Here is a 26276-nt window from a genome sequence, read left to right on the forward strand (position 1 = left end):
ATAACATAAAAATATTAAAACATATTGCATTTTATATTTAGGTTCAATTTAGTTATAGATTTATTTATATATTGTAGATCATTGAATGTATATGTGCACTGCATGTTAATCATTTGAATTAAGACGCATTATATAATAGTGAAATATAATCGTTTTTTTCGCGATAATAAAAGTTACCGGACGTTCCATAAAAATTATAAGCGCTCTTTTGGGCTGCCGCGCTGTTCACTTTTACGTACAAGATGATAGAATTTAGCGAAAGTGTCAAACCTACAATGTATTGTATTTTCTCAGTGGGCGCGGAGATATATAAGTACGGCTTGGAAAGCAAGTACAGTAAAACCTCGTTAAGACGCTCTCGAAGGGGAAATCGTAAAACCGCGCATTATGCGGGATAGCGTTATAGGCGATATCCCGCCTATTAAAAGTGGTTTAAATGTAATAATAGATAAAATAAATAAGAAAAGTTTTTATAATGTGATTTTTTATGTATTACTCAGTAACATAAGTTGTACATATTTAAAATTAATAAAAAAAAAACATCAAATATACATACAAAAAAATTATTATTAGGAACATATTTTTTAATTATTATTTTTTGGATCAAAAAAAGTGGTAATGGTTGGTTGTTTTAGTACATTATTTCTATAATTATTCAATAAGAAATTTTCCATCCTACCTAGATATAGAAGCATGTTTTCAGAGCCATCAGTTGCAGAGAGTGCCTGTCTCAATGTAGATATTGATTGTACAGTACTAGCGATTGACGGAAGTGGTGTAAAGTATTCTTCCTCATCTTCATTAGGCTCATCTGGTTCATCGTTAACTGTAGCCTGATTGATAATTTCTTCAAGTTCTAGGGCCTCGTTCGTTATCAATTGGTCGTCAATGGATGTGTAGCCTGGATAAGCTTCTTCAAAGTCCCAAAATTCGTCTGAGTTCAAAATGTGGGGATCTTCTTGTGAGACGTTACCAAAGTAGACTTTGTTGAAACAGTTTTTAATTACTTCTGGTTTTATCTCATCCCACGCGATTGAAACATAATGAATAGCATCTAAAACATTGATTTTGGGGATTTCTTCATCGGTTATATACTACGTTTATATGATGGCGTTAAAACGGTTTGAAACTAAACCGTTTTGAAATTAAAACGCTTTAATGTCATGTAAACACTTAAAAACGGTTTGAAAACTGTAAACCGTTTTAAAAGTTAAAACGCTCGCACTATGTAGTTTAAGAATTTAAAACCGTTTTATGTGCTTAAATCGGTTTATCAAATGTACATATAAACGCGGGATATGTTTTGCATTCATTGTGTTATCACTTGTGTTATCAGATTTTGTTTTATATATATTAATATATTTTTAATATTTAATACGGTACGGGAAACGGAAGTTAACTACTTTGTAGTTAATGTAGTTAACTAAAGTAAAAAAAATTCAATACCTACCGTGTAATTAATTCGTTTTTAGTAATTACCTATTAGCTATTAGATAAGTTGATTAATAACAGTGCATGAAAAATGGCATCTCCGACACCGAAAAAACGAAAGAGAATTTCTTGGTCAGATAAAGAAGTGAAAGATTTAATAGCAATTTTCAAAGAAAAAAATATAATGTCTGCTTTGGATGGAAAAAGATATAGAAATGGAGAAGTAATAAATATTTGTTATCTTTAAGTCTCAACTTCAGTATGTTTGTAAATATATTTTTGTCATGTAGATTTCGGGAGCTGTTCAATTAGAAATGACAGCTTTAGGATACAATAAAACTGTTGAACAAATAGTAGCAAATATTAACAACATTTTATGTTTTAATAACTTTCTTTTAGTAGTTATGATATCATTTTAAACACTTTTTTTCTTCGCACTTCAGCTGTCAATCTTCTGCGTTTTAATTCAGCAAGAATTGAAACAATTAATTTATATTTTGTCATAATTTATAACTATTGTAAATTTGTATTTTATAACAAAATGAATAAACCATATTATTATCTAATAAGAAAATTTGAATCAAATCAAATCAATTATCAAGTATTCTCTTGGAACAAACGAATAAAGTCATGGAGTAAAAATATTAAATTTAAAAGGGTTTATAAAATATTTATAAAACCGATTTATATTTGTTCGTATATAAACACCTAAAAACTGTTTAAGCTTTAACCGTTTTAAATAATATTAAAACGGTTTAGTTTCAAACCGTTTTAACGCTATCATATAAACGTAGTAAATGATTCCATTTCTCGTAAATACCGTTGAACTAATTTCTTACGGTATTTTTGTTTTAAAACTTTAATGTTAATAATAAATATCAATTTCTCTATCGATAACAGATAAACGTTTTAATAAAATTCTTATCGCTGAATGTATTAATCGGGTTTTTTTCAATTTTAAAATGTTTGAGAAGCCAGAAATTAAAGCGTATTATGCGGGATTACGTATTATGCGGTGGCTTATTAAGCGGGTTTTTTTCAATGTTAAAAGTGTACAAGTACCTGGGACCGGGAAAAATCCACATATTAAGCGGGATGGCGTATTAAGCGAGAGCGTCTTAATGAGGTTTTACTGTACCTAATCAACGACGCATTGCTCGCTCTAAGGGCTCGTTTGGAGTTTTGCCGTGTGTCCGAATTTTTTCTCTCCGCCTCATATCATATTTAATTGTTACGCTTTAGTATATGGTAATTATAATATACACCTTTATTGCAAATCTATTTACGGTCAAGGCGTGCCAGCTTGTCAAAACAAACGTCGCTTGTTGGAACATAAAATCTGAATATTTAACAGTACACTGCAGCGGTATTATGTGGTATATCTTATACCGGAACCTAGTGGCGAAACTATGATTTTTTCGAAGTTATAAAATACTAGTGACGATTAACAAATTTAATATTGAATAAATCATTTTAGTGAATAACCATTTTACATAAATAATACTAAAGGAGGAGGATATCTTGACACTTGAACATTTATTCATAGTTGCGCCCACAGTAAATGTTTGATGTGTACCGGGTTAGTATATGCTGTTGTTTGCTTAACTTCCTCAAAAAAAAAAAAAAGAAGATATTTTAGGTGTCGAAAATCTCTAGCAATTCTTCAATAATATGGAAAATTGGTGGTTTGTTTGTAATTCCAGAATATTTAAAATTAAGTTTTAGTATATTTAATATATTATAACATAGATGTTAAAGTTTTCACTTAATTCGTTCAAAACGAATATAAATTCAAGTGACAATATTTGTGATTGAAATTCTTATTATTTTAAATCGAGTATATGCTTTTGACTAACAGGTCAGTTATACAATCAATAAAAGTTATTGGTCATATCAGGGCCCGAAGGGTAATTTATATTGTAGTCCCGAAGAATAAAATAATAAACAAACGGGTTTCAGAAAAAAAAATTATTTTGTTATGAGAAAACTATAATCTGAGTCACATAAAATCTAATAAGAATGCTGAATTTATTATAATATTCCTTTATTAATCGTTAAAAAAGTATCTAATACGTTTGAGTAAGATACGTTGAAGGTCCAGTTGCCGACCATTGAGAGTTATCGATTATAAAGTAAGTTAGTAAGTAAGTTAATTATAAAAGAATCGTGACATATTCTATTGTAGAACGATATGTAGTTGTACAAATTAATGACCGTGAGGAATTTACGTATTTTATTTCTATTTGAAACGATTGCCAACGATGAAGACAACCGCGTGGGTATTCGGACGAATGAAATAGACACGGTATGTTAGGTGAACCCTGTGGAGAAAATCCCTACGCATCCCTAAATCCAGCGAAGATGTCTACTTAGTGCAAGTGGTTGTTACCTTTTGTGTGCGTCGAACGACGGTGGCGGTTGCTGGACGTTCGATGGTCGGTCGGACGACGGTTGCGCGCTAGTTACGTTGACGTGTATCGCGATTGGGAACGACGATGGTGTTGTGCTCGTATAATGGCGCTGTTCGGACGTTTAACACCACACGTTGGAGTCGTTATCGGAACCTTAGAGTCGAGGCGCAACAATGTTATGCGTCATACGTGACACTCGCAGCGATGTAAACGCACACGGAACCACCTGAAGCAGCAGCGCACCGAGCCCAATATGGTCGTTGGTGGGGCCGCCGCCGCCGACGACTACAACGATTGTTCTGATGGTCGCGCGGACCTTCAATAGTGCTCGCGTAACCGGTGCACGCGCATGTGATTGTCGTACCACGTTGACGTCGTCTCGTTTCGTCTTGTTATTGTTGTCGTGTGTCACCGTTGTTGTTGTTTTTGTTGCTGCTGTACATTCGGACGTTACAGAAATGACGGCCACCGCGGCTGCGCTGAAGAGGCTCGAGGCTTTGTTCGATGACGTGAAGCTCAATGACGGCCCGGGTATCGAGCCAGCCAAGACCAAGAGAGCGTCCGTGGAAAAAGTGCACTTCGCCGTGACCGCTGACTGCGATGTGCACGGCGTCGTCGGCCGCCGCAAGTCTGAACACCTGCACCAACATCAGCATCACCGTGGTAGCGTGGTCTCTGGCGCCGCGGCCGCCGTGGCCGCGGTGCCCAGGCGTGATTCTGTACCCGCGTCCATACCGGCGGCCAGCATGCGCCGCCGCGACTCCATCGTGCTAGGTTCGCCGGGCCGCGACACTCTGTGCCACCATCCATCCTCGTTCCCGTCCTCGTTGCGCCGAGACTCGTTAGCATCGTCCACGTCGTCGTTGCGCCGCGATTCTATCAGCTCTACTCGCCGCGACTCGCTGTCCTCGCCGCCGCCTACATCGTCCACGGCCGCCGGTGGCTCTGTGGTGCTGCGCCGTGATTCAGCGGCGACTGGCCGCAAAGACTCATCCGCAGTGCCAGCCTGGCGCCGGTTCTCTACCGACTCGCTGGACTCGTTGCGCAGGAACTCGTGGGATCCAAGCAACCGCAGGGGCTCGTCCGGTTCGTCAGCCGGTTGCGAGGATCCGATCTGGGAAGAAACCCGGGTAAGTCGTGTTGCCGCGGTTAGAACGTTATCCGTGTACTTGCCAACGGACTATGACCATAGGCAAATTAAGATGGTGGGAGTTAGGGAGATTGTTGCACTGGGACCATAAAAAAAGATGTCTAGAAAAATGTCAAGATTGTAATTTTTCTAAAATATTAAATGTTCAGTTTTTAAAAAGCTTTAAATATTATTTGCAAAATTTAAATACGTTATTACGATTTATTACACATAATATACATATTATTATATTATACGTTATTTAATTTTTTTATAGTTTATATAAACAGTTAAGTATATATTGTATATACGTATAATAAGGGGTGGATGAGCGGTATACTTGTTCCGGGCTTCTTGCTTTTAGGGTCCCGCTAAAAATTATGTTGAATAAGAAATGATGAATATTAAAACGCTTTCTGTGAAGTAGAGTTCAGGGTTCTAAAGTTATTATTGAATATATTAGCATATTATTTTAATTCCAATAGTAGTCTGTCCACAATATATATAAATAAATTATAGAAAAATTATAATGAAACTAACAAAAATTTTAAAAATATCATCTATAATTAAATAAAAGACACCTTAATATACAGTTGTGTGTTATGAATATGTTTGTCGGTGGGTGATACTGTACAATTCGGTACTTGTTTCCATTGTACGTGACTTAATACTAAGATATCAGATAGTTTATAATTTATATTGTCACGCGTTTTGGAGAAATAATGCTAATTATGCCAAAATAGAAGAAAATTGTCATCTCATAGATCTACTGAATTGTATTATAACCTTATAATGAACGGTTTTGGTGAGAAAATGTCGTGTTCTATCCGATTTAATGTCCTTCTTGCAGCTGGTGTTTGCGGCGGAGCGTGTACTCTGAGAGTTCGGTAGTTCCCCAAGAGGTTTTAATCAAACAATTTGTAATTATATTATTTCATATTAACAACTTTTTTCAACATTGGTTTTGCTTCTGTACGTCTATGTATATATATTATATGCGTACTTTAAAGTCCTGAAAATCCTTGAGTGCTGTGAACAATGAGATCTACTTCATTTTATACATGGCGAATGAGAGACGTTACATTATACGTTTTATTATTTATTATTATATCATTCTTTTGTTGTTCTTTATTTGTGACGCATTATAATCACTGGATATACTCTTTTAATAAAACGTTGACAACATCAATTTATTATTTACGTGAATGTGTTCGCGCTTCTGGACAACAGTCGAAAAATTATTTTTGGGTCATTGGCTCGTTGCACGCATACATTCTATTTAGTATATCTTTTAGTTCTTACCAGTCTTCGGCCAATGTTATTATAAATCTCCATTATATGATATCGCTATATGTACAAAAAGACTTATGAGTTATCTTATCCTATAAAATATGTTATTTTGATGACATTGTTTTTCTCAAACTATATTTCGACAAATAAATTTAGAATACTCTATTTCGTGAACCTATCATATTATCTATTATGATATAGTAAATTATTTGTTAAGATGTGAATTAAAATTAATATTTACTAATTGAATAGCTCATTAATTGTATAATAATTTCCCGCTTTTGTGAATCTTATCTGACCTTGAAAACAAAATTACATAATATACAAATTGGTATTTGTGTTGCCGTAAATATAAACCTAAAGTATTACTAAAATGTTCAAAATTATGTTTATACTAAACGTTTAAACTATTTATTTGTAATATTATTGTTTTTTCTAGATAATGAGTTGATAATAAATTGTTATTTCAGTTTAACACCAAGACTAGTATGCATATTTATTTTTCGAACTATGTTTTTATATTAAAATATGGTTTATAATTTGCTAATTTGTTTTAATAATTGGAATAACATTAAATATCAATAATTATTTCTTAAAAATATGAAAATACTTTTCATTGTGGTTATTAACATTCCGTACGATAGCGACCAGTGGCACCAATGCCTGTTTCATATGGTATTACTTATATATAAAATTTATATATAACTGAAATAAATGTTGAGCATATTCAGTTATAACTGCAATTTTGATACAGTCTTTTATCCAAATTCCAGATTGTTATCTTGTACATCTTAAATCACTGGTACAATGTACTCCCGTCCATCACCTAAATTAGGTATTGTATCTGCAATACCTACATATAGAGATCTATATTCCACTGACAACATTTATTTAATTTTTTTTTCTAAAACTTAATTATTAAACTGATTATGGTCAGCTATAATTAGTTAATATAATACAGTTAGATATTTAATCAATAAAATAAATAATTATACAACAATTATAATTATATAACAATAAAATTATTTAAAAAAAGTTGAACCAAAACATTTTTTTAAAAATTATAATGTGTATGTCCATATAAAATTAAAAACAAATTATTTTGTACCTTTCATATTTTTAAGTAATTAAAAATAATAAAAAGTGTACTTATATCATTATTTTATTCTTCCCACATAAAATAATTCTACCATTCTACATTATACTTTTTTTATTTCGACCTAATTTTTTGTTTAGTTTACATACATTACTATTTTTACTCTAGTTCATATTACATTAGAAGAGTCCCAATATCTATCAATATGTATTTATATAATTAACAATAAATACAATTAACATTTATATTAATTTTATTTCCATGATTAAGATTTTGACGTTTTACGTTTTACATTTCGTAATCTAGACAATTTTACCGTTTTTTTGTGATCGTTTTAAAAAATTATAGAATATGGATTTTACAGCAATAAAAAACTAAAGAAAAATACTCAAAAAAAGCAATAAAGCTATATAAATCTTAAAAAAAAACCATTAAAAATAGGTTTAAAAAAAATTAAAAATTAATAACTCTCGACACTTTGTAAATGACTATACGGTGTTACAACGAAAATTAAACTGTAATTCTGTGGTAAATAATTTCCTGAGCAAGAGCATATTTTTGTGTTCATTTTCGTTTCAAGATAAATTAATCTACTACATACTATACGATACATGAAAAATTGAACACACGGGAAAAGGTTGTCAAGAAATTATTGAACAAAATTTGGAACACATTATATAATATAAAAATAAATATTAACATTTCAAATATGTTTATTTAAAACATATTTTGAAAAAATGTAATTTAGAATCAAAAAAAAGTACCCAAAAATACCCAAAAAAGCATTAATATATAAAAAATGCAAAAAAAAAAATGTGCATTTTATTTTAAATAATATAAATTGAATTTGTAACTGACATAGCTTCGTTTTAGAGTAATAGAAAAAAAGCAAATGCTTTCAAAATCCATGTTCTATATATAAATATCTATTTCATGCGACCCCCGTATTTTTGGATACGTGGTGTTTATAACAACGACGACTTTCCGTCGTCATCAAGGTTCACTCAAGGCCTATGCCATACGAAGATGCGTGGTATGTGTATAGGCGATTGCAATGTCCTTCCAATTAGCCCACATGACTTCCACACCTATGAGCGCATACGCGTATTGTGACCGTAAATTTATAACTAATTAACGTTGGTCAAGGATTACGTAGTATTACGGAAACATGTAGAAAACAAAAATTTGTTTGCTTTTATCTTAATCACTACCGCGTAGTAATGTGTACTTGTATCGATCCATAAACATATGTTGAAATAGTTCTTTCGAAACGCTTTATATGGTGATATCTTCAGTTCGGAATAAACATTTCCTAATATTAATTAGTAATTTTACTCGTATTCCGTGTATTACCAAAACTTTAAATACACCGAAATCGTCTCGGTCGTAGTATACATACAGGGTCCGTTAGAACAAACGCATGTTTTTCGAAATAATACTCCGCTAAAAGTACATATATATTTTATCAATTCACATTTGAGTTTATATAATATGTATTAAATTATTAAATTACAATAAAAAAATTGTAAATTCTTTAAAAAATTATTTTTTTTAACCAAATCACAGCCGATACTTTTGATTTTTTCTTGAGTGAAATGAAAACAAATAGACTTATTCGGCATACCAACGTGTTCAAACAATAACGTTCATCGGCGGCAATGTATAAAATAGGTATTTTATTTTATTTCGTCTTAACGGAACCTTATACTCGTAGCGGATCTCCTTCGTTACCACATATAAAAACCGGTTTATTTTTTCGTGTTGTTTTCGAGAAACAACGGGTCCCCCCGTGCATCGTACCCCCGGGTATTCCTAAACCATAGTGAAATGATTTAAATTTCACGCATAAACACACGCGGCTCACCGGCACTCCGAAATAGTAATAATAATATTAATCGACACACAGCTGTAAATACCTGGATGTACCTGGGTTAATTTTAACTTTTCTCTCTTTTTAACGACCGTAAGTGCCCGCTAACGATATAGGCTCAAGTCCAGACTGGCCGCGGCACAGGGTCGTAAACATCGCCCATCTCCCCACCTCACACGAATCCCGTTTCCGAAACTACTCGCAACGTTTTATTACAGGTAGGTAAATAACACTGTACGGTACGTGTAATGCGCTACCGCTCAATTAGTGACGTGCGGACTGGATACAACGACGTGATAACAGCCAACGGTATAAACATACCGTTTGAGCGTATATCGTATCGCATTTGTGTACATTTGTGTACTATACATGTATCGATGTTATTATTTATCACGTTAGACCACTGTTATTGCTGTGTAATACTGCAACTATTACCACGGTCCGGGTAGAATATAGTAGCCCCACACTCCGCTTTACCCGAACGCGCGTAATACTGTTGTTGCCGTCGTTGCGATAGGAATAGTTCTTCCTCCGAAAGAAAGTAGAACACTCCGATGATCAGTCGACCTGACCAGAGTTTTTGCCCGCGTTGTTTTCCTCAGTAAACGCGCGTTGGTTCCGTCTTGCGTTTCGTATTGCCGCGCGTACCCGCCGCTGTATTAACAAACTGCTGTTGTAGGTACGTCTCTTCCTAGTTCGTTTGCCGTGTCCAACACTTTTTGCCTGATCATAACGTTTAAATCCGTTTTCGAGTAATACGAAGCCGTCGTGTTCGGCGCGATGACGATATTTTAACAGTTGTTTGTCGTATCTGATCTAGATTTTTTTTTTTTTTGTGAATTCCTATGTACCAGCTGCATCGGAGTTTTCATATTTATCATCAGCCGGTGTCGAATCTGTTCTAGCGTTCAATGCAGGTAATAATTATTCACGTTTTCGAAATTCCGTAGCATATAATATTATCTTTGCGATTTGTTAATAATTTTTTCGACACTGAACACATATGCGACCTGTACGTTACATACCTATACGTACAAAACATTATTGTTGACATATTATAATTTACGTGTAAACGTTAGTTAAATTCATTGTGTGCACTATAAATGTACTCAAGTGTTATTGATTCGTGTAGTTTACACATACGACAGCAGCATAATGATACAATTACAGTCATACTGGTATGTAAAATTGGATTAGGTATACATATTTACGTTAGTCAGTACCTTGTATTCATATTCTCTAAAAGTAATATACGGTGAAAAAATGTCCGGCACTCGTTGAAAGCAAAAAAATAAATAAATTATATGCTTTTTTGATATATTTTTGTCAATCGAATTTATCCAAATATATTCCTAGTGCATAAATAGTTTATCGTTGTGATGTACATGTTACATTGTACGCGTAGGTTCAGAGTAATACGAATTGTTTATGTTACTGTAACTCATGTTATGACTAAATTTAGTTGGGTCGCTTAAACTGATGAACTAATAGTTGTTTATGGATTAGGATATTTTTTGTTTTCGCAGTTGCACAATATTAATTCGTTTAGGTTGCAAAACAATCTCTCGATTTTTTTCGGTAATAAATATAATTTATAATATCGGTTTTTGGACATACTCATAACGAAGTATTCGTGTTGTTCAACAAAAATTTCAATTTAGACTTACGCATGTTCATTTGCGTCTAATAAAAAAAATAACAAATGCGTGTTATAGTAAGTTAAAGTTGATTCAAACCAATTTAATGTTATAATTGTTTACATTTTATTGTGCTTAACCGACATAGTTTAATAATTATATGTATATATAATTTTGATATTAATAAGCCGTTTGTAAAATTATGAAGTATACGAGATAGTTTATTTAATAAATATTACTTTAAATGTTTTATATTATACTATTTAATTCTTTACGTTACAATATGCATTTATTATCATAATTTTCTATAACTACATATTTTATTTAATAGTAATGCATATATTGTTTTTTAATCTTGTTAGTTTACTTTATGGTACTTTCATTTTGGTATAAAATATAAGTAATTATATTTGGAGAATGTATCGTTTATTATTACAATAGTCATATACAGAAAATGTGTAAATATTTTTGTAAAACATTTTTTAATTTCTTTGTTATTATTTTCAATATTTTTGTTTACTTTAAAGTTTATTATATTTTATATGATGAATTATGTTGTAAATTCATACATTTTTAAATCATGTTTCATGATTATCTATTAATGAAGTTTATAAACATCTAAGAAGATTAATTTGAAGTTTAAAAATTGAAAATTGTTGATAAAAAAGTAATTTCATTTTGATAAATAATAGTTTTTCTTTGTGAATTATAAAGTGTTATTTTTCACTCAAAGCAATTAAATCGTAGAACGTGAACTAATATACTTAATTTATTACATATATTATTTGTAGGAATATTTGAATTAGCTTTTCCCCTAAGTTGAATCCATTGACTATATTATACGAGTACAATTTAACATAAATATGCAAATAAGTGTTGGGCTTTTAATTGTTTAATAATCATTCGTTTAAAAATCAATTTTAATATTAGGGGAATCATTGTTTTTAAGTATAACTTAAAAGTTTTTTTACACACTTTTAATGATAATTTGATGCATTAACCTGAATTGTATTTAGATTATAAATTGATGAATAATTTAAGATCCTTGAAAAACTTAAGCTATAGAATATAGTTTCAGTAAAAAATATTAGTTTGTTATGATATTTTGCTACAATAAATTTTATATTTACCTTTTTTACAATTATTTAGTAAAAAACAGGATAAAAAACGATAACCTAAACAAAGACGACCTCAAGTATGATATCGCGTTATTGTTGAGTTATTATATAAGTATTATTCAACATGAAGTCAGAGGTTACCTACTTGGTGTAGTAAAATATGAACTGTGAAAGTTATGTTTGTGGATTTATTAAAATGTTGGGTACTGAAAGTCAGATAAGGTCAAAGAAAGTTATATTCGATGTTACTTAATACAATTTTATATGAATTTATAAATAAAATGTATATTTTTAATAATATAATTACCTGATTGTGTAGTTTTCGTATTTTTTAATTTTAGGTTTTTTAATTTAATAAAATTTTATCACACAGTTGGTGAAGTTGAAGTTAATTATTTATTTGATTTATGACTTAACTGCGATCTCTACTTTATGATACGGACAATTGTAAACTGGGCCCGCAATTACCTTTTTTGTTGTAAATTCGGCCCCGAAAATTTTAGGTAATTAAGTAGGTAGATTGTAAACTCGGCCCGGAAATTTCAGGTAATAAAAAAGGTCGGTTGTAATCTTGGCCCGATAATATTTACAGGTGAAATAAAATGGCGATGTATAAACTGCAAATGTATAACTTTTTTAAAAACGTTTGGAATAAATATTGATATTACGGAGAAAAATGGTGATCATCTGCATGAACCTATCAGGGATCAAGTACTACAACGATAATGTGCTACCATCGTGGCCTAACGCAAAGGAACTGAGGATATATGTAGTAGGCTAAACAAATTTTTTTGTAGTGCTGTAAACAATGTACCTGACGTGCAAGATCTACAAGTAAGTGGTATGTTAAAAGGAATATATACAAAGCCTTCTCGTGGTATCCTCTGGGTAATGCTAAATGGTTCTCAAAAGTATAAGAAAATTATATGTACATTTTTATCCGGGCCGAGTTTACACCTAAATTATTTTTACCTGAAAAAAACACAGGCCGAGTTCACAATTGTCCTATGGTACACAATAAATTAAAGGTAATAAAATACATTTCAGATATACAGCATTTAATTTTAATTGAGTTTTTTTATTCTATAGTTGACGTTTGTGTACATTTTAAGAAAGCTTTAAAATATTTTCTGTATTGCACTTAAAAACATAACCAAGCATTTTCATTTGCTTATTTTATTCATAATTTTAATTTATACTTAATATGCTTTAGGCTGCATTTACATTAGATCCGTATTTCTCCTATAATTAAAACCATTGATTATAAATACTATTTATAATCAAAGTTAAAACGAACCTTCGGATTCAACGACACACCTGACACTATCCGATCTGACGGCCAATCAATTATGTTTGTTATAAATTTTATAAAAAAAAATCAAGCAAATTTGATCAAAATTACGTGGAAAGTTTACAAGGATATGCTAATACAGCATGTTACTCTTTGAATTTATCTGGTTGATTCCACATACATATGCAAGTTGTGAAAAATTCTCCTTTCGATCGATCTAAATTGAATTCATTGGCCTAAGTCTTTGTTCTACGTCTCTTTAGAAGTAAAAACCAGTAAAAACCATCATAAAAATTGTCTTCAGTATCAATCATGTCGTGTCTTCACTGCAGCAGTTTCCTCCGTAGAATACAGTAAAACGGATTATATCGGACTCACTGTAGACATTCAGACATTCATACTGGACGACATCCGATATCGATGGTCGAAAACGCCGAATCATGTCAGATCAGGAGAAATACGGATCTTAAGTAGGTGCGATCTTAGCTAGATTTTTTTTTTAGTATATTAAAATTTAATAATTCAAAATTGTTAAACTAATTTAAGTTCTGAAAAAATAGGGACAGTATTAAAAAAAAGTCCATATTCATCCTTGTTTGCGAACTGATGAAGTTAAAATTTTGAAATTTTCTTAGTATGTTTAATTAAACAGTACGGTTTACAAATTGTTCTATTCAAATTTGAATATTATACGGTTAAAATTACGTGTGACCTATAAGTAGGGCTCGGAACTTAATGCACTTAAAAAATACTATATATGCATGCACTTATGCGCTTAAAAAAGTACAAATATGCTCTAAAAATATGCACTTATGTTATATTTTATTATTGTACACAAAATTTTCATTTGCACAAATATTTTATAAAATTATAAATATAGAAAAAGCAAAGTAATAAAAATAATTTTGATTTTTAAATTTTAATCATAATTTAAAAAAATAATAATAATAATAAAATAGCATTAAAAATGTTACTTGAATAAAATAAAATGCACTAGTAGAATGTTCAATAATCATTATTTCCTAGAAAAATAGTTATAGAAAATCATTGTATTTCGATAGCAGCTGCTCCTATTTGATATTTGTATAATATTTTATTTTAGATGAAGCTAGCAGTAATTATAATTTATAAATATATGTATATTATATAAACCAATAGGAGAAAAACATTGTTTTTAATGTCAAATGGAAATTTGAAAAATACAATACAAGAATATTAAGAAAGTTCTCTCAATATGAATGAATTAATTTTTTATTTTTCGATTTTCCATTCTGAATCTTCAAAAATCATAAAATATGCTCTAAGAAATTGTAAAGTTAAGAAATATGCTATAAAATCTAAAAATCACTAAATATGCAAAAATATGCACTATAAATTTTTGATATGGTTTTCGTAGTGTCTTGGAACAAATTTCTAGCTCACTTAGCAATAAATCCAATCGTGCAAAAAAAACATGCAAATGCAACAACTTCCGAGCCCTACCGTTAAGCTATAACCGTGGGCGTCCAGAGGGGGAGGGAAAGACGAGGAATTTCCCCCCCCCCCTCTTGGTAAAAATTAATCGAGCGGTTAATAACAAGGTTTGCAATCAAACAATTGCGAAGACTTCAGTTTTTATTTGATAACGATTAAAGTGTGTACAATTCTGACATATTTTATTGTTTGCTAAGAATACTTTTTTTTTTTTTTAATATACTTTTTGGTGTTAGATTTAATTATGCCCCCCCTCTCCCTGATAAATTTTCTACGGTGGCCCACGGCTATAACGCACTGTATAATTTATATTCTCAAAGAATTCGTCAACATCTGAATCTCAAAATCTCATATTAAAAATAGAAATACATACCTTATTACCTATTTTTAATATTAATTTAAATACAGGATATACATTATACACAGAAATTGAAGAAAACATTGAACTCAAAATCCTATTTAATTAAATTAACTTATAACCATAAGAAATAAAAATATCTTCAATAAAACCTGTTATATCGTGTTACTATAAGATATTTTCAAAAGGGCAATAAAAACTTACACTACTGTTCGTAATAGGTACTAATACATAATGTTGCTAATGTTTCAACAAAACTATAATTTTATTCTGTATGTATATTTTAAAATATTTTAGGTTTTGTTATATTTAATCATGTACTAAATACAATTTGTACTACTATAAAATAAACTGGATATTATGAATTTAGGTTATTATAATAATTATAAAATTATAATCAAAATGAATACGGTTTAAATAATTTGCAAATTTTACTTTTCATTATTATTATCAGGGTTCGGGGCCTTATGTGCTTAAAATCATAAAAATATGCGTATACATATGTATAAAAAAAATATTAAAATATGTGTTTATTTTAATTTTAAAAACCGTAATTATACAAATTAAATTTGAATAAATATATATCTTATACATACTTTATTAAATAAAGGGCTAAACTGTTGAATAGAATGTCTTAGGATTTTTTTAACATTCAGCGTCTTTAATACTTAGCAATTAAAATTAATTCAATAAATTTTTACACCTAAGTATATTTTTATGTTTTCTAAAATAATTTTTATTTTATAATTCTAATTATGTGCTTACTTGCGTTAAACTGGATTATAATTTTTTTTATGTTCTTGACTTTGAAAGATCTATTATTTGTTAGTAAAGTTTTATAGGCGGAAAATGATCTTTCTACGTTTACCGATGTGATGGGAGTATATTTAAAATATGTTTGATTATAAATAACCTAATTAAAATGAATAAATTTGTACAATAGCATGTGAAGAAAAAATAACCTAAAATATGCAATAAACATTTTTAAATTTGAAATCCTTGTATCACAAAACAAACTTGTTATGCGTTTGGTTTCTTCTATATATTAACCGAAAATTATGCAAATGCTTAAATTCCTGAGCTGTAATTATTATTATTTGTTTTTATAAAGTTTATTGATTGTTATATTATTCGAAATTGTTTAACAAATAAATTCTTAGTATATTACATTGTTTTATAATTTTTCCTTAAATTATATTTTGTATTATTAATGTATCGTGAAAAATTATTTTATTATTTATGTTATCAATATGATATTTATTTTTATATAAAACCTCCAGAACGTATGTAAAAACAACACAATTTTTATGTAAATAACAGATTTATCATTTTTTAATATTGTTTTCTTAGGATTGTATTTATTAATACCAAGAATTTAATTAAATTTGAAAAGTATTACATTAAACAATCATAGTGAACCCTGACACAAAGTGTGTAGCCTGAAATTGGAAGTGTGTACCTAATAAATACTTATAAATAAGACTACCATGAAGGTGTTTTTCAGGAAATCAGTTTAAGCAAGACATTTGATGAGGACTTAAATACGAGTATATCTATTAAATTTAAAATTATGTATCCCACATTAAAATTAATAATTTGTAAATATTTTTTAGATTTATAAACATAAGTATATTTTCAGTTTAAAAAATAATAACAGATTGGTAGTTATTTAGTTAAATTGTAAATTGTGCAAATTGATTATTAAAAAAGAACTATTACTAAAAATTTTTACTGGTATTGTACTAAAAATTATAATGATATGGAAGTGGGATAGAGGGGTGCTTTGTATCATATCATTGTACATTAAAATATGTGTAGTACGAATTTTTATGAAAAATAGTGGCTGTTGGATTCAATTTTACATGAAATACTATATACTAATTTTATAATCAATAAATATATATAAATAATTGTTATAAAATATTTATTTATTTATCTATTTTTATTCTTTAATCGTCGGATTTTTAATATATTATACTTTTCTATTATGTTATTATTATTTGTATTATTAGACCAAATCCCTCTCAATATTTATAAAGGTCAGGTTTGAAAATCGCTTTTGTATCATTGATGTTCTCGATCAATTTTTAATGTATCTCATACAAAAAAAGGATCGCTAGTATGTTGCAGAATTTATCGGTATGGTTAGAACTACTTACATATAATAATAACAGTTTGTATATGTTTGGAAATGTATCCTAATTTAAAATTTTTTTGATAGTGTCTAATTTAATGTCGTTTTTTAAAATTAATATACAGTTTTTAGCATTTCCGCCTATAGTTAATCATGATTTATATTTAAAATTTACTAAAAACTTCAAAACATCTACAAAATGTGTAATTTCTTTGTAATACATTATTTATCAATATAATTATATATTTATTATTCACGAACCACAGTAATGATACAAATGACTGAGGTTAAATAACAACGGTGTACGAAAAACAAGTTGTATACAGACCCGGATTAATACTATCGCAGGCCCTTGGTATCTAGCCTCAAGGCATAGTCTTTTAGTGCTAATACGGTGTAGCCGTTTTCAATATTTAAATGGTTAAAAAAAAACCTTCTCTTTGGCAGATGAAATGTTGAATCTTCATGTGAAACTTTTAAAAACAAAAATATTTACAATGTAAGAATCAAACAAAAATTTTTATATAATAACAATTTAAAGAAATAAAATAATAAAAACAATTTATTATAGAATGTTTTATCAAATACCATAAAAAACTCCTTTTTTTTTTTTACTATTTTACACAGTCGTGTAACCCTCGTATTTAAGTATAAAACAAAAAGAATTGTGACATAAACAATAATAAATAATAATAGTATAGTACCTATATTACGTAAATATAAATTTATAGTTATAAAATTATTTTGCGAAATTTTTTGTTTAAAAATGATTAAATTACTTTTTCGGTTTCGATTTTTTGAAGCAATTCGTGTTCATTTGCAAGTACCGATAATAAAGATAATTTATTTTTCCTAATAGTTGATTTATGAATTACGATAACAAAAACATTGAGAAATATGGTATACGAGTAAAATAATTATTTTTGCCTGTCAACTTTTATACATAATATTTTACTTGTTCTCTGTTCCAAATCCAAGGAAAGAGCTTAGGGATAAGTATGTATTAAATACTTAATAGTTTTATTTTAAATTTAAGATTTGTAAAAAGACTAATGAACTTATTAATTTTTGATATTTTATAATTTTAAAATATAACTTATATACATATTTATGTATTAAACTTATGTATTTTCTCTTTCTATAAATACAAATCAGCCCCTCCCCCTTGAATATTTTTAGATCCGTCTCTGCTTGTTATGTAAACGTATATAGTCATACCGATTGTACATTAACTTATGATAATTATAAAAACAAAACATAAAATATTACAAAAAAATTGTAGCCACATATTTTCGTAGGCCCTAGGCATAGTGCTTAGTGTCTAAGCTAATATGACTCTATTAGTTGCAACTATGCATACAATGTAATGTATATATTTTTATTATAGTATCTTAAGCTTCATCACTGTCGGAATTCGTATTTATTTTCAATTATTCTGTTACAGTGCTGTATAATATGTTGTATCAGTTTTATGTACAGGGGCATTAATATATTTTTTAATGGTTGTCAGAATACATATTTCCATTTAATATTAATCTTACTTATAAGTTAGTGTTTATTTGTTTATGTATGTTCTTTAAAATTAAATTTTGATGATTATACAATTGTGTAAGCATTTTGAAGTTAAGATCATCCAGAAACTGTTTTACAAGACCATCGTTTATTCACATTTATTTTACTGAAGAATTCTAAATATATCTTTTATACTACATCCTTGTTCAATTTAAACACATACCATAAACTCCATCAATATTTTTTAATTTTTAATCGTTCGGTTTAAAAATATTTACTCTTTCTCTTTATAAATTAAAAATTTTATTTACCATTGTATATTAATAGATATCAAAATTTGTTTCAAGTTTTCTTGATAATGTATTGTAATTTTTACCATAAAAAATTTCCGTGAGCATTATGGTTTATATTCAACTTTTTTAAGCCATCTACAAGTAATATTTTTAGTAAATCTTTTGATCTAGAGTTTCAATACATTAAGCCTTTAATAATTTGAATTTTAACGGTAGGTGAATTTTGCTACTGCTGCTGTTTGTTTTGAAATTTGAAAAATAATTTGAATTATCTCATTCCAAATATAATATTTATAACCAAGAACATTACAACAACATATTATTGTAACTCAAATTTATTATTAATATAGTATAATGATCTGTAATCATAATGATAATTTATTTTACAGTTAAAACATAACTAATAACTATGTGATTGTTTCAATTCATTTTATTATTTGAAAATATTACGTAGAAGTCGGTAGAGAAAAATTTAAATTGTAGGTATAGTGTTTGAATATTTTTTTTTTAAAAAAGTCTTAAATGTGTAAATTACACATTGATGATGGTTAATTTTTTTGTAACATGAAAACTATAAATCATCGAAGTGTTACGAAATGATCCTAGTGTATCATTATTACCACTGGTTATAGTTATTTTATGTAATATACCGTGCAAAATATCCGGGAGACTTTAACAGAAGAATGACATTCAACTTTTAATATACGAGTACATCGTTTGTCTACTATAAATATTATATGTATTCAATACGTTTGTCTGTTGTATATATGTTGTATTTTATATGTACTAACTGTAAAAATAAGCGATTCGTAATTTAAATACATTTATTGTTTATCACGTGAATGAAACAATATTTTCCTTTTAATTATTTTTAAATATTAAAATGTGTAACCTAAACAACAAATATATATTAAATATATTTATTTATTTTTATAAATTTTATAAAAATAATAACAGATTATACATTCTGAGTGAAATGCAGAGTGTATTGGTTTTAGCATGAAGGGTGTGTTTTTTGTTTATGTACTAGATTTCGTTCCAGAAGATTGCTCCAATAATTACCAAATAAAAAGTAAAATATAAAATAGGCTTCTTTTATTTTTTGAAATAAAAAATTATTATCATTCATCTATGAATGAAGTATTATAGTAGATAAAGTTTTATCATTCATTATCAATCAATGTTTTCTGTACTATCTGAATTGTTGTTCAGTTTTCCGTTAGTTGAAAAAACAGACGAAAAATTACAAAAAATCTGCTACATTTATGTTCGTAACATACCAATTATTGACAAAATCCATTTCTTTTTTCGTCGTGACTCAAAAAATAATAGTTCTAGAGACTTTAAATTTTTACTGAAAGCATAATGATACTATATAATAAAGTAGTTAATTTAGTTAAAAAATCTATATATAGTATAATTTTAAAAATATTATAAAAATAACTATTTTTTGCGTTATTTATAAATATTTCAAAATGTTATGTTTTTTTAAAAATTTAGAAAAAATTATTTTGGTTTGGATAAAAAGTCTTGAAAATCCGATATAATGTTTTTCATACTTTAATTATTGGTTTGAATATTAAATTTTAACAAAACGACAAAAATCATTGAAATTCCTAACATTATTGTAAGTCATTAAAAATCTATTGCAAACATTTTAAAAGATTTTCTTTGTAAATAAAAAAAAAAAAAATTTAAATATCGAATAGAAGTTTAGTTTGATTTTTTTTTTGTCTGTGTATTACACTATTTGACCAGAAGGATTCCTCAGTTCATCACTATCATGGAATGATTTTGATAAGAAATATTGTCTAGTTGGTTCTTTAGAGTTAAATTTCCAATAGTTTTCTTAAAATTTGCAAAAGACTAATGTAAAATAAATAAAAAATAAGTAAAATTTACCACTTTGATTCTGTGGATTTCTTTATTTTAGAATCGTTTTTTCAAGAACAATGGTTCATACATTGGTTTCCAATTTAAAATACCAATATACCAATATCATTCACCCGTCCTTGTATCTCACCTGACCGTGGAGTCTCATGTAAACTAGAAGTTTTGCATTTTTTATTGAATACATTTTATTTTTGACATAAAAACAAACGAATCTTATTTACAAACATGTATTTTAAAAAAAATTCTATACATTCATAATCGGTTATGATTAACAGAGTCATTATGTTCTAATTTTTGTAGTACTCAAATCAATATTTCTATAATAAATTAAAGCTGTTATGAAACGTTTTGGTAAGATTTTATGCACATATTCGTGCTTTTATTTAACCGACGAGGTGTATTGTTTGTTTGGTAATAGCACTACGATTCGTTTTGATAGGTAGGTTCTCGTATATATTTATGCGTATTGACGATTTATGTCTATTTTTAAGTATTTTTTTTTAATTTATTTTATTTAAGTTTTTGAAGCTTGTGATTTAATTGCATATGTTAGTGGTGCACAACTTGGGGGCCACGACCTCTAAGAGAATCGCCAAAAATTTAACACCAAATGAAAAAGTTATATATTCTGTATATTACTTTATATAACTTCACTTTTAGATTTTAGATTTTTTTTTTATGTTTTTGATTAATTAAATATAATTAATATTAAAATTGTCTAAAATTAATGATTTAAATACGAATAAAATTGTTGTATACATTAAGTATGTATATATTATACAAAAGATGAAAGGAAGGAAGGGAATAGAAAGAAAGGGAAGACCCGCCTCATCGAAATAAATTAATTTGTGAGTCGTGGATTGAAAAATGTTGCGTACTGCTTCTTTATGTCATGGATTTGTTTTTTGTACGTCACATCTTGCACGAGATAACATAACGGGCATAATTAATGTAAATATTTTAAATTTAAACTTTTGATAGTAGTGCGAATAGAAATAGTTTAAATCAATAATTATTTTTAACGAATTACTCGAATTACTACTCTTTTGCAGTATCACATTTTGTCAAAACAAAATATTATTAAATGTGGAGGAGTGGCGGAGAGTTATAAACTTACTTTCGTATTTCTTTATTTCTTACGGCGATTAATTAATGATAGGTCTCGCACTGAGATGAATATATGTATGTATGTATATATACGTATATATGTAAATAGGCTTGCAATTCGTCTTGGTTTAACAACCGGGACAGTCCCGGTTTTAAAGGTATGTCCCGGTGCTCCGGCCGATTATTCAGTTTGTCCCGGTTAATATAAGCTGAGCGAACATAACATTTAATTTCGTACTATTTAATATTAATAAATAGAATAATATTGTACATTATATTATGGTTATACATAATAATAATGTATTTTTGTATTAGCTAAAAATATTTAAATTACAAAATGATATAATTATAATTATATGCAAATGGAAACAAAAATAATAATTTTTGTTTCCATATGAACATTACATAAAAAAAAAAAAAAAAAACCGTAATTTTATATAATATTCAGGTTTAGGGATTTCAAACTTTGGCCACCCTAGTAATAATCTACATAATTTTCTTTACAATTATAATATTATATATGATTTTTAAATTCTATTTTAGAGTACCAGAAGTAAAAAATAATTTCCCCCTCTTGCACTACTCTTAAACTTAGTTATACTACAAATCACTTAATAATCACTTGTATATTATCTCTTAATTATATAAATTCTTATGTATCGAATGCATATTATATCATTTTTATGCAATAATATTTCTTTTTTAATAAATTTTAATATACAGCGTTTCTAACCGTTTTTATTTTTATATTCTATTTATCTTCCTAACTATTGACTCATAGTTATTGTTTTACATAAATCAATTTAAAAATAATTTATGTATTAAAACCAATTATCCACAACACTCAACGAGTACGGCGATCTCATGAAAATGAGAGCTCATTATCCTCTGTTGCATATATTACCTGTACATGAAGTATTATTATTGTTATAGTTAAATTTTAGTGCGGTGGACGCAATCGGTTGGTCTCGTGACTTTCCTCATCGTTACGCTAGCTTTGTGGTTGTCACACTCCAAATAATATCTCGCGCCATAAATTAAACGGCAGGTCCTCTAGGTTGTGAGTAGCACTCATCGTTATGCGATTATTAACGTTAATATGTGTTTTATTAAGATATAATCAAATTTAGAGTCTCTATGACGTTTTATTTTAAATTTTATATTGCGTTATGCTTATACTCGTATTGTTTCCGTAGAAAAATTCAACTCGACTTCGATTAGAGTAAGAATTACGTAATAAATGCAATATAACGTAATGTAGCTTATAACAATAATCTATACCGAATTAATCACTGTAAAAACGTATTTTAGTATTTTATTAAAAATATAGTAACATTGTGGTAGCGCTTAGACATTATATAATCTTGTATACTGTATTGAATATTAAATGTATCAATTAAATCATGTGTGCCTTGTAAGAATCACGTCTATGAAACACATATACATACGTGAGTCTCTAATATAAAGTGTATACACACCGAAGCTCAGTAGTATAATTAACCTCTAAACCAACATAATATTATAAAATCAAAGAATTATGTACGATTCAATTAATAATAGTTAATGGATTTAATATTCATTAATATGAGCGCATGAACTATTTACTAAAGTTTTTAGCTGCCAGTTGTTTTGTGTAAAATTAGTTGAGTCATTCGGTTGACAGTTATATATTTTATCAAGTTTTAACCACTTCAATGTAAAACTTTTGGTTTCGTTTTTTATTAAACTGACTGAATGAATAATATATCGCATTATTTCTTGTCAATATTTCTTCCAAATATTATCAATGAAACGCGTGTATTTGTAATTTAATTTTGTGATCTTGAAGTATTTGGTTTCGTTTCCAATTAAACAAAAATGTATTGTAAAAGCAAGTTTGAGTGATAAATTATGATTTACGAAAGATTTCTCCATGATTTATTAGTATATGGTTATATGTACTCGTTATAATAACTCGTATTATGTATGCAATCGACTAAAATAAACGGTGATGCCCTTAATAGAATTGCGTTTTTGATTATTGATTTGAGAGCACGGCGTATACTTGATTGTGTCTCCAATAAACAAGTCGCTACAGGGCAATACTATGTACATACTGCGCATCGCGACAGTAACGGTTTACAGTAAATGACATTAGTGCCTTATAAAACCGCGTCATTCACGAATAAGTCTTCGCGGGCCCACCACACTCTAGAACGTCACACGTCTTTATGTAATATAGTCAGACGGAAAATACACGATTCACCTATTTTATAAACACGCACACGCGGTTGTTCCCATGTTCTACGACACTGGTTGGAATAAATAGCGAAACGTCACACCTATTAGTTTTTATACTCATAAACTATAAAAATACTATACTTACCTAGTTTATATATTTGATGTATCGATAACCGATCAGGTGTAAACTGTATACTGATTATAAGTATCATTTTTTAATCGTTAGTCCACACGAAGACAATGCGCCCTATTAAACGATAAATCGGAATGTTTTCCATATACGATGAAGACTGCGGCCCGAAAAGGAGGAATGCACGCGGACTGATAGTAATATTTCGGACAAGTTTTCATGTATACCCGTAACGTGGACAACGTACAGAGATTTAGTGTCATCGCAGAGATAAACATAACCATGATTTAGTTGTTAACATATATTTTAAACAAAAAAAATCTTGTTACCAATTCCTGCTTACGTATGAAGTAGATAAACTCTTCGTAACGATAAAGAGACGTTCTGCAGTATTCCGCCAAGATGCAAGACAGATATTCCTCTGACATGAAAGGCATAAGAAACTTGAAGGTTTTGGTCGATAACCATGACCACTCGGTGTAATCAAAGTAGATTTAGGGGATTACGTTTTCTCTAAAACCACAAGACATCAAACGGAATTTCCGTACGGAAAAACACAATGCGAATTATTTCCTGCAAAAAAAACGTAATATCTCCACGGTATTAGTTTCAACGTTTACGTGGTTTTGTGTCGCCGAGATGCGTAACACACGATCGGCTTTCGCAGTGGGAATAATCGGACTCTTGTCGCCCTTCCCCTGACTGCAGTGGATCCTGGCGCCCAGCCGTCGCGCGCTTCCCCTTCCTCAAGGCCACCGAGCGAACACAGACGTAGTAGGGGAATCGGTCGACGAGTTCGCCGTGTTACGCGGACTCGCGTGCAACCGTCAACATTCAGTGACTACGATGAGACGCGCGTGGCCGCCCGTTTACCGTCCACCGTCCGCGCAACAAAATGTCGTATCGTCCGCGGTGGCCGCGGTGCCACAACAGACGACGACCACTCCGACGGCTGCGGCTCCGCGTTACCGTCGTGAGACTGCGCCGGCCGGTACGTGTTTCGTGATCGCTGCACCGTGTTCGTGCAGTGCTCCGCCGCGATCGACCGCAGGCCCGTTGACCGTCCGCAACCACCAACAGCACCTGCACCAACACCGCGGGCCACCGCCGCCTCTGCCTGCCCGTAATGGTGCCGGCTGCCCGTACCGGTGTTGCGCGTCCGGACGACCGCAAAACCCGTCGGGTCCGGCGCAGACGCGACACAATCTTCAGCCGTACCAGCAGTACCAGTACCAGCAGCATTACGTGGAGCAGCAGAGGCGGTGCGCGTATGTCAGGCCCCGGCCGTCCAGGTCGTTGGAAAATCTGTTGCGCGTCGTCGAACTGGACGATGCGGCTACCGCAGTGGTCGGTGGTGCAGGTCACCGCGGCGTGTACGAGAAAAGCTGTCACTACGGGAACCCCAGACGCAAAATGAAGGTGTCGGGCAAGGAGAACAGGCACGCGTGGAAGCGTAGGTCCATGGAAAGTCTGCTGTCGGCCCGCGACGCCGCTGTCTTTTCGAAAAACTTTGAGTTTTTCCGTCACGTAAGCCAACCGACCGCGTTGTTGGTATATTTTTACTTACAGACATTTTCATTTTTGTCTTCCCTCCCTCACTGTACTCTAACGAGCAAATGTTGTCGGGTTTCCCCACCAGCAGAGTCCCGATTTAAAAACGGAACACAACATTATTATTCTTAAACCGTATGTTTTTCGGTATACCTTAAAACAATGCATCTATCGCGCTTTTCTTTCATTGATTTGTTTAAAAAAAAAAAAAAAATGCTCGAATAAAAATCGTATATACGTAAATTATATTAATATTACTGGATCAACTTTAAGATACAATTTCGATTACCTCATCCGCACACCCCATTTCTCCCCTAATGAATGAACGTCTA

The 26276-nt window shown here is 30.1% G+C and overlaps 1 protein-coding gene across 5 annotated transcripts in view; it reads left to right on the forward strand.

Annotated features, from left to right (window-relative positions):
• LOC112690129 (WD repeat-containing protein 47) overlaps nt 1–26276 on the forward strand; it is a 60479-nt gene that overhangs the window by 7803 nt on the left and 26400 nt on the right. Inside the window, exon 1 of one of the 5 annotated variants that reach the window (XM_025564061.1) lies at nt 4044–4972. The exons of 2 other annotated variants lie outside the window; for them this stretch is intronic. In XM_025564061.1, the coding sequence (XP_025419846.1) occupies nt 4145–4972 (828 nt within the window). In that variant the 5' untranslated portion in view covers nt 4044–4144. Of the gene's footprint in view, nt 1–4043; nt 4973–9766; nt 10145–25224; nt 25921–26276 lie in introns of those variants that run through there. 2 more of the 5 variants (XM_025564063.1, XM_025564062.1) reach the window with 2 other exon arrangements.

The sequence above is a fragment of the Sipha flava genome, unplaced genomic scaffold (assembly GCF_003268045.1).
Source record: "Sipha flava isolate LNK unplaced genomic scaffold, YSA_version1 48_pilon_pilon, whole genome shotgun sequence".
Taxonomy (NCBI): Eukaryota; Metazoa; Arthropoda; class Insecta; order Hemiptera; family Aphididae; genus Sipha; species Sipha flava.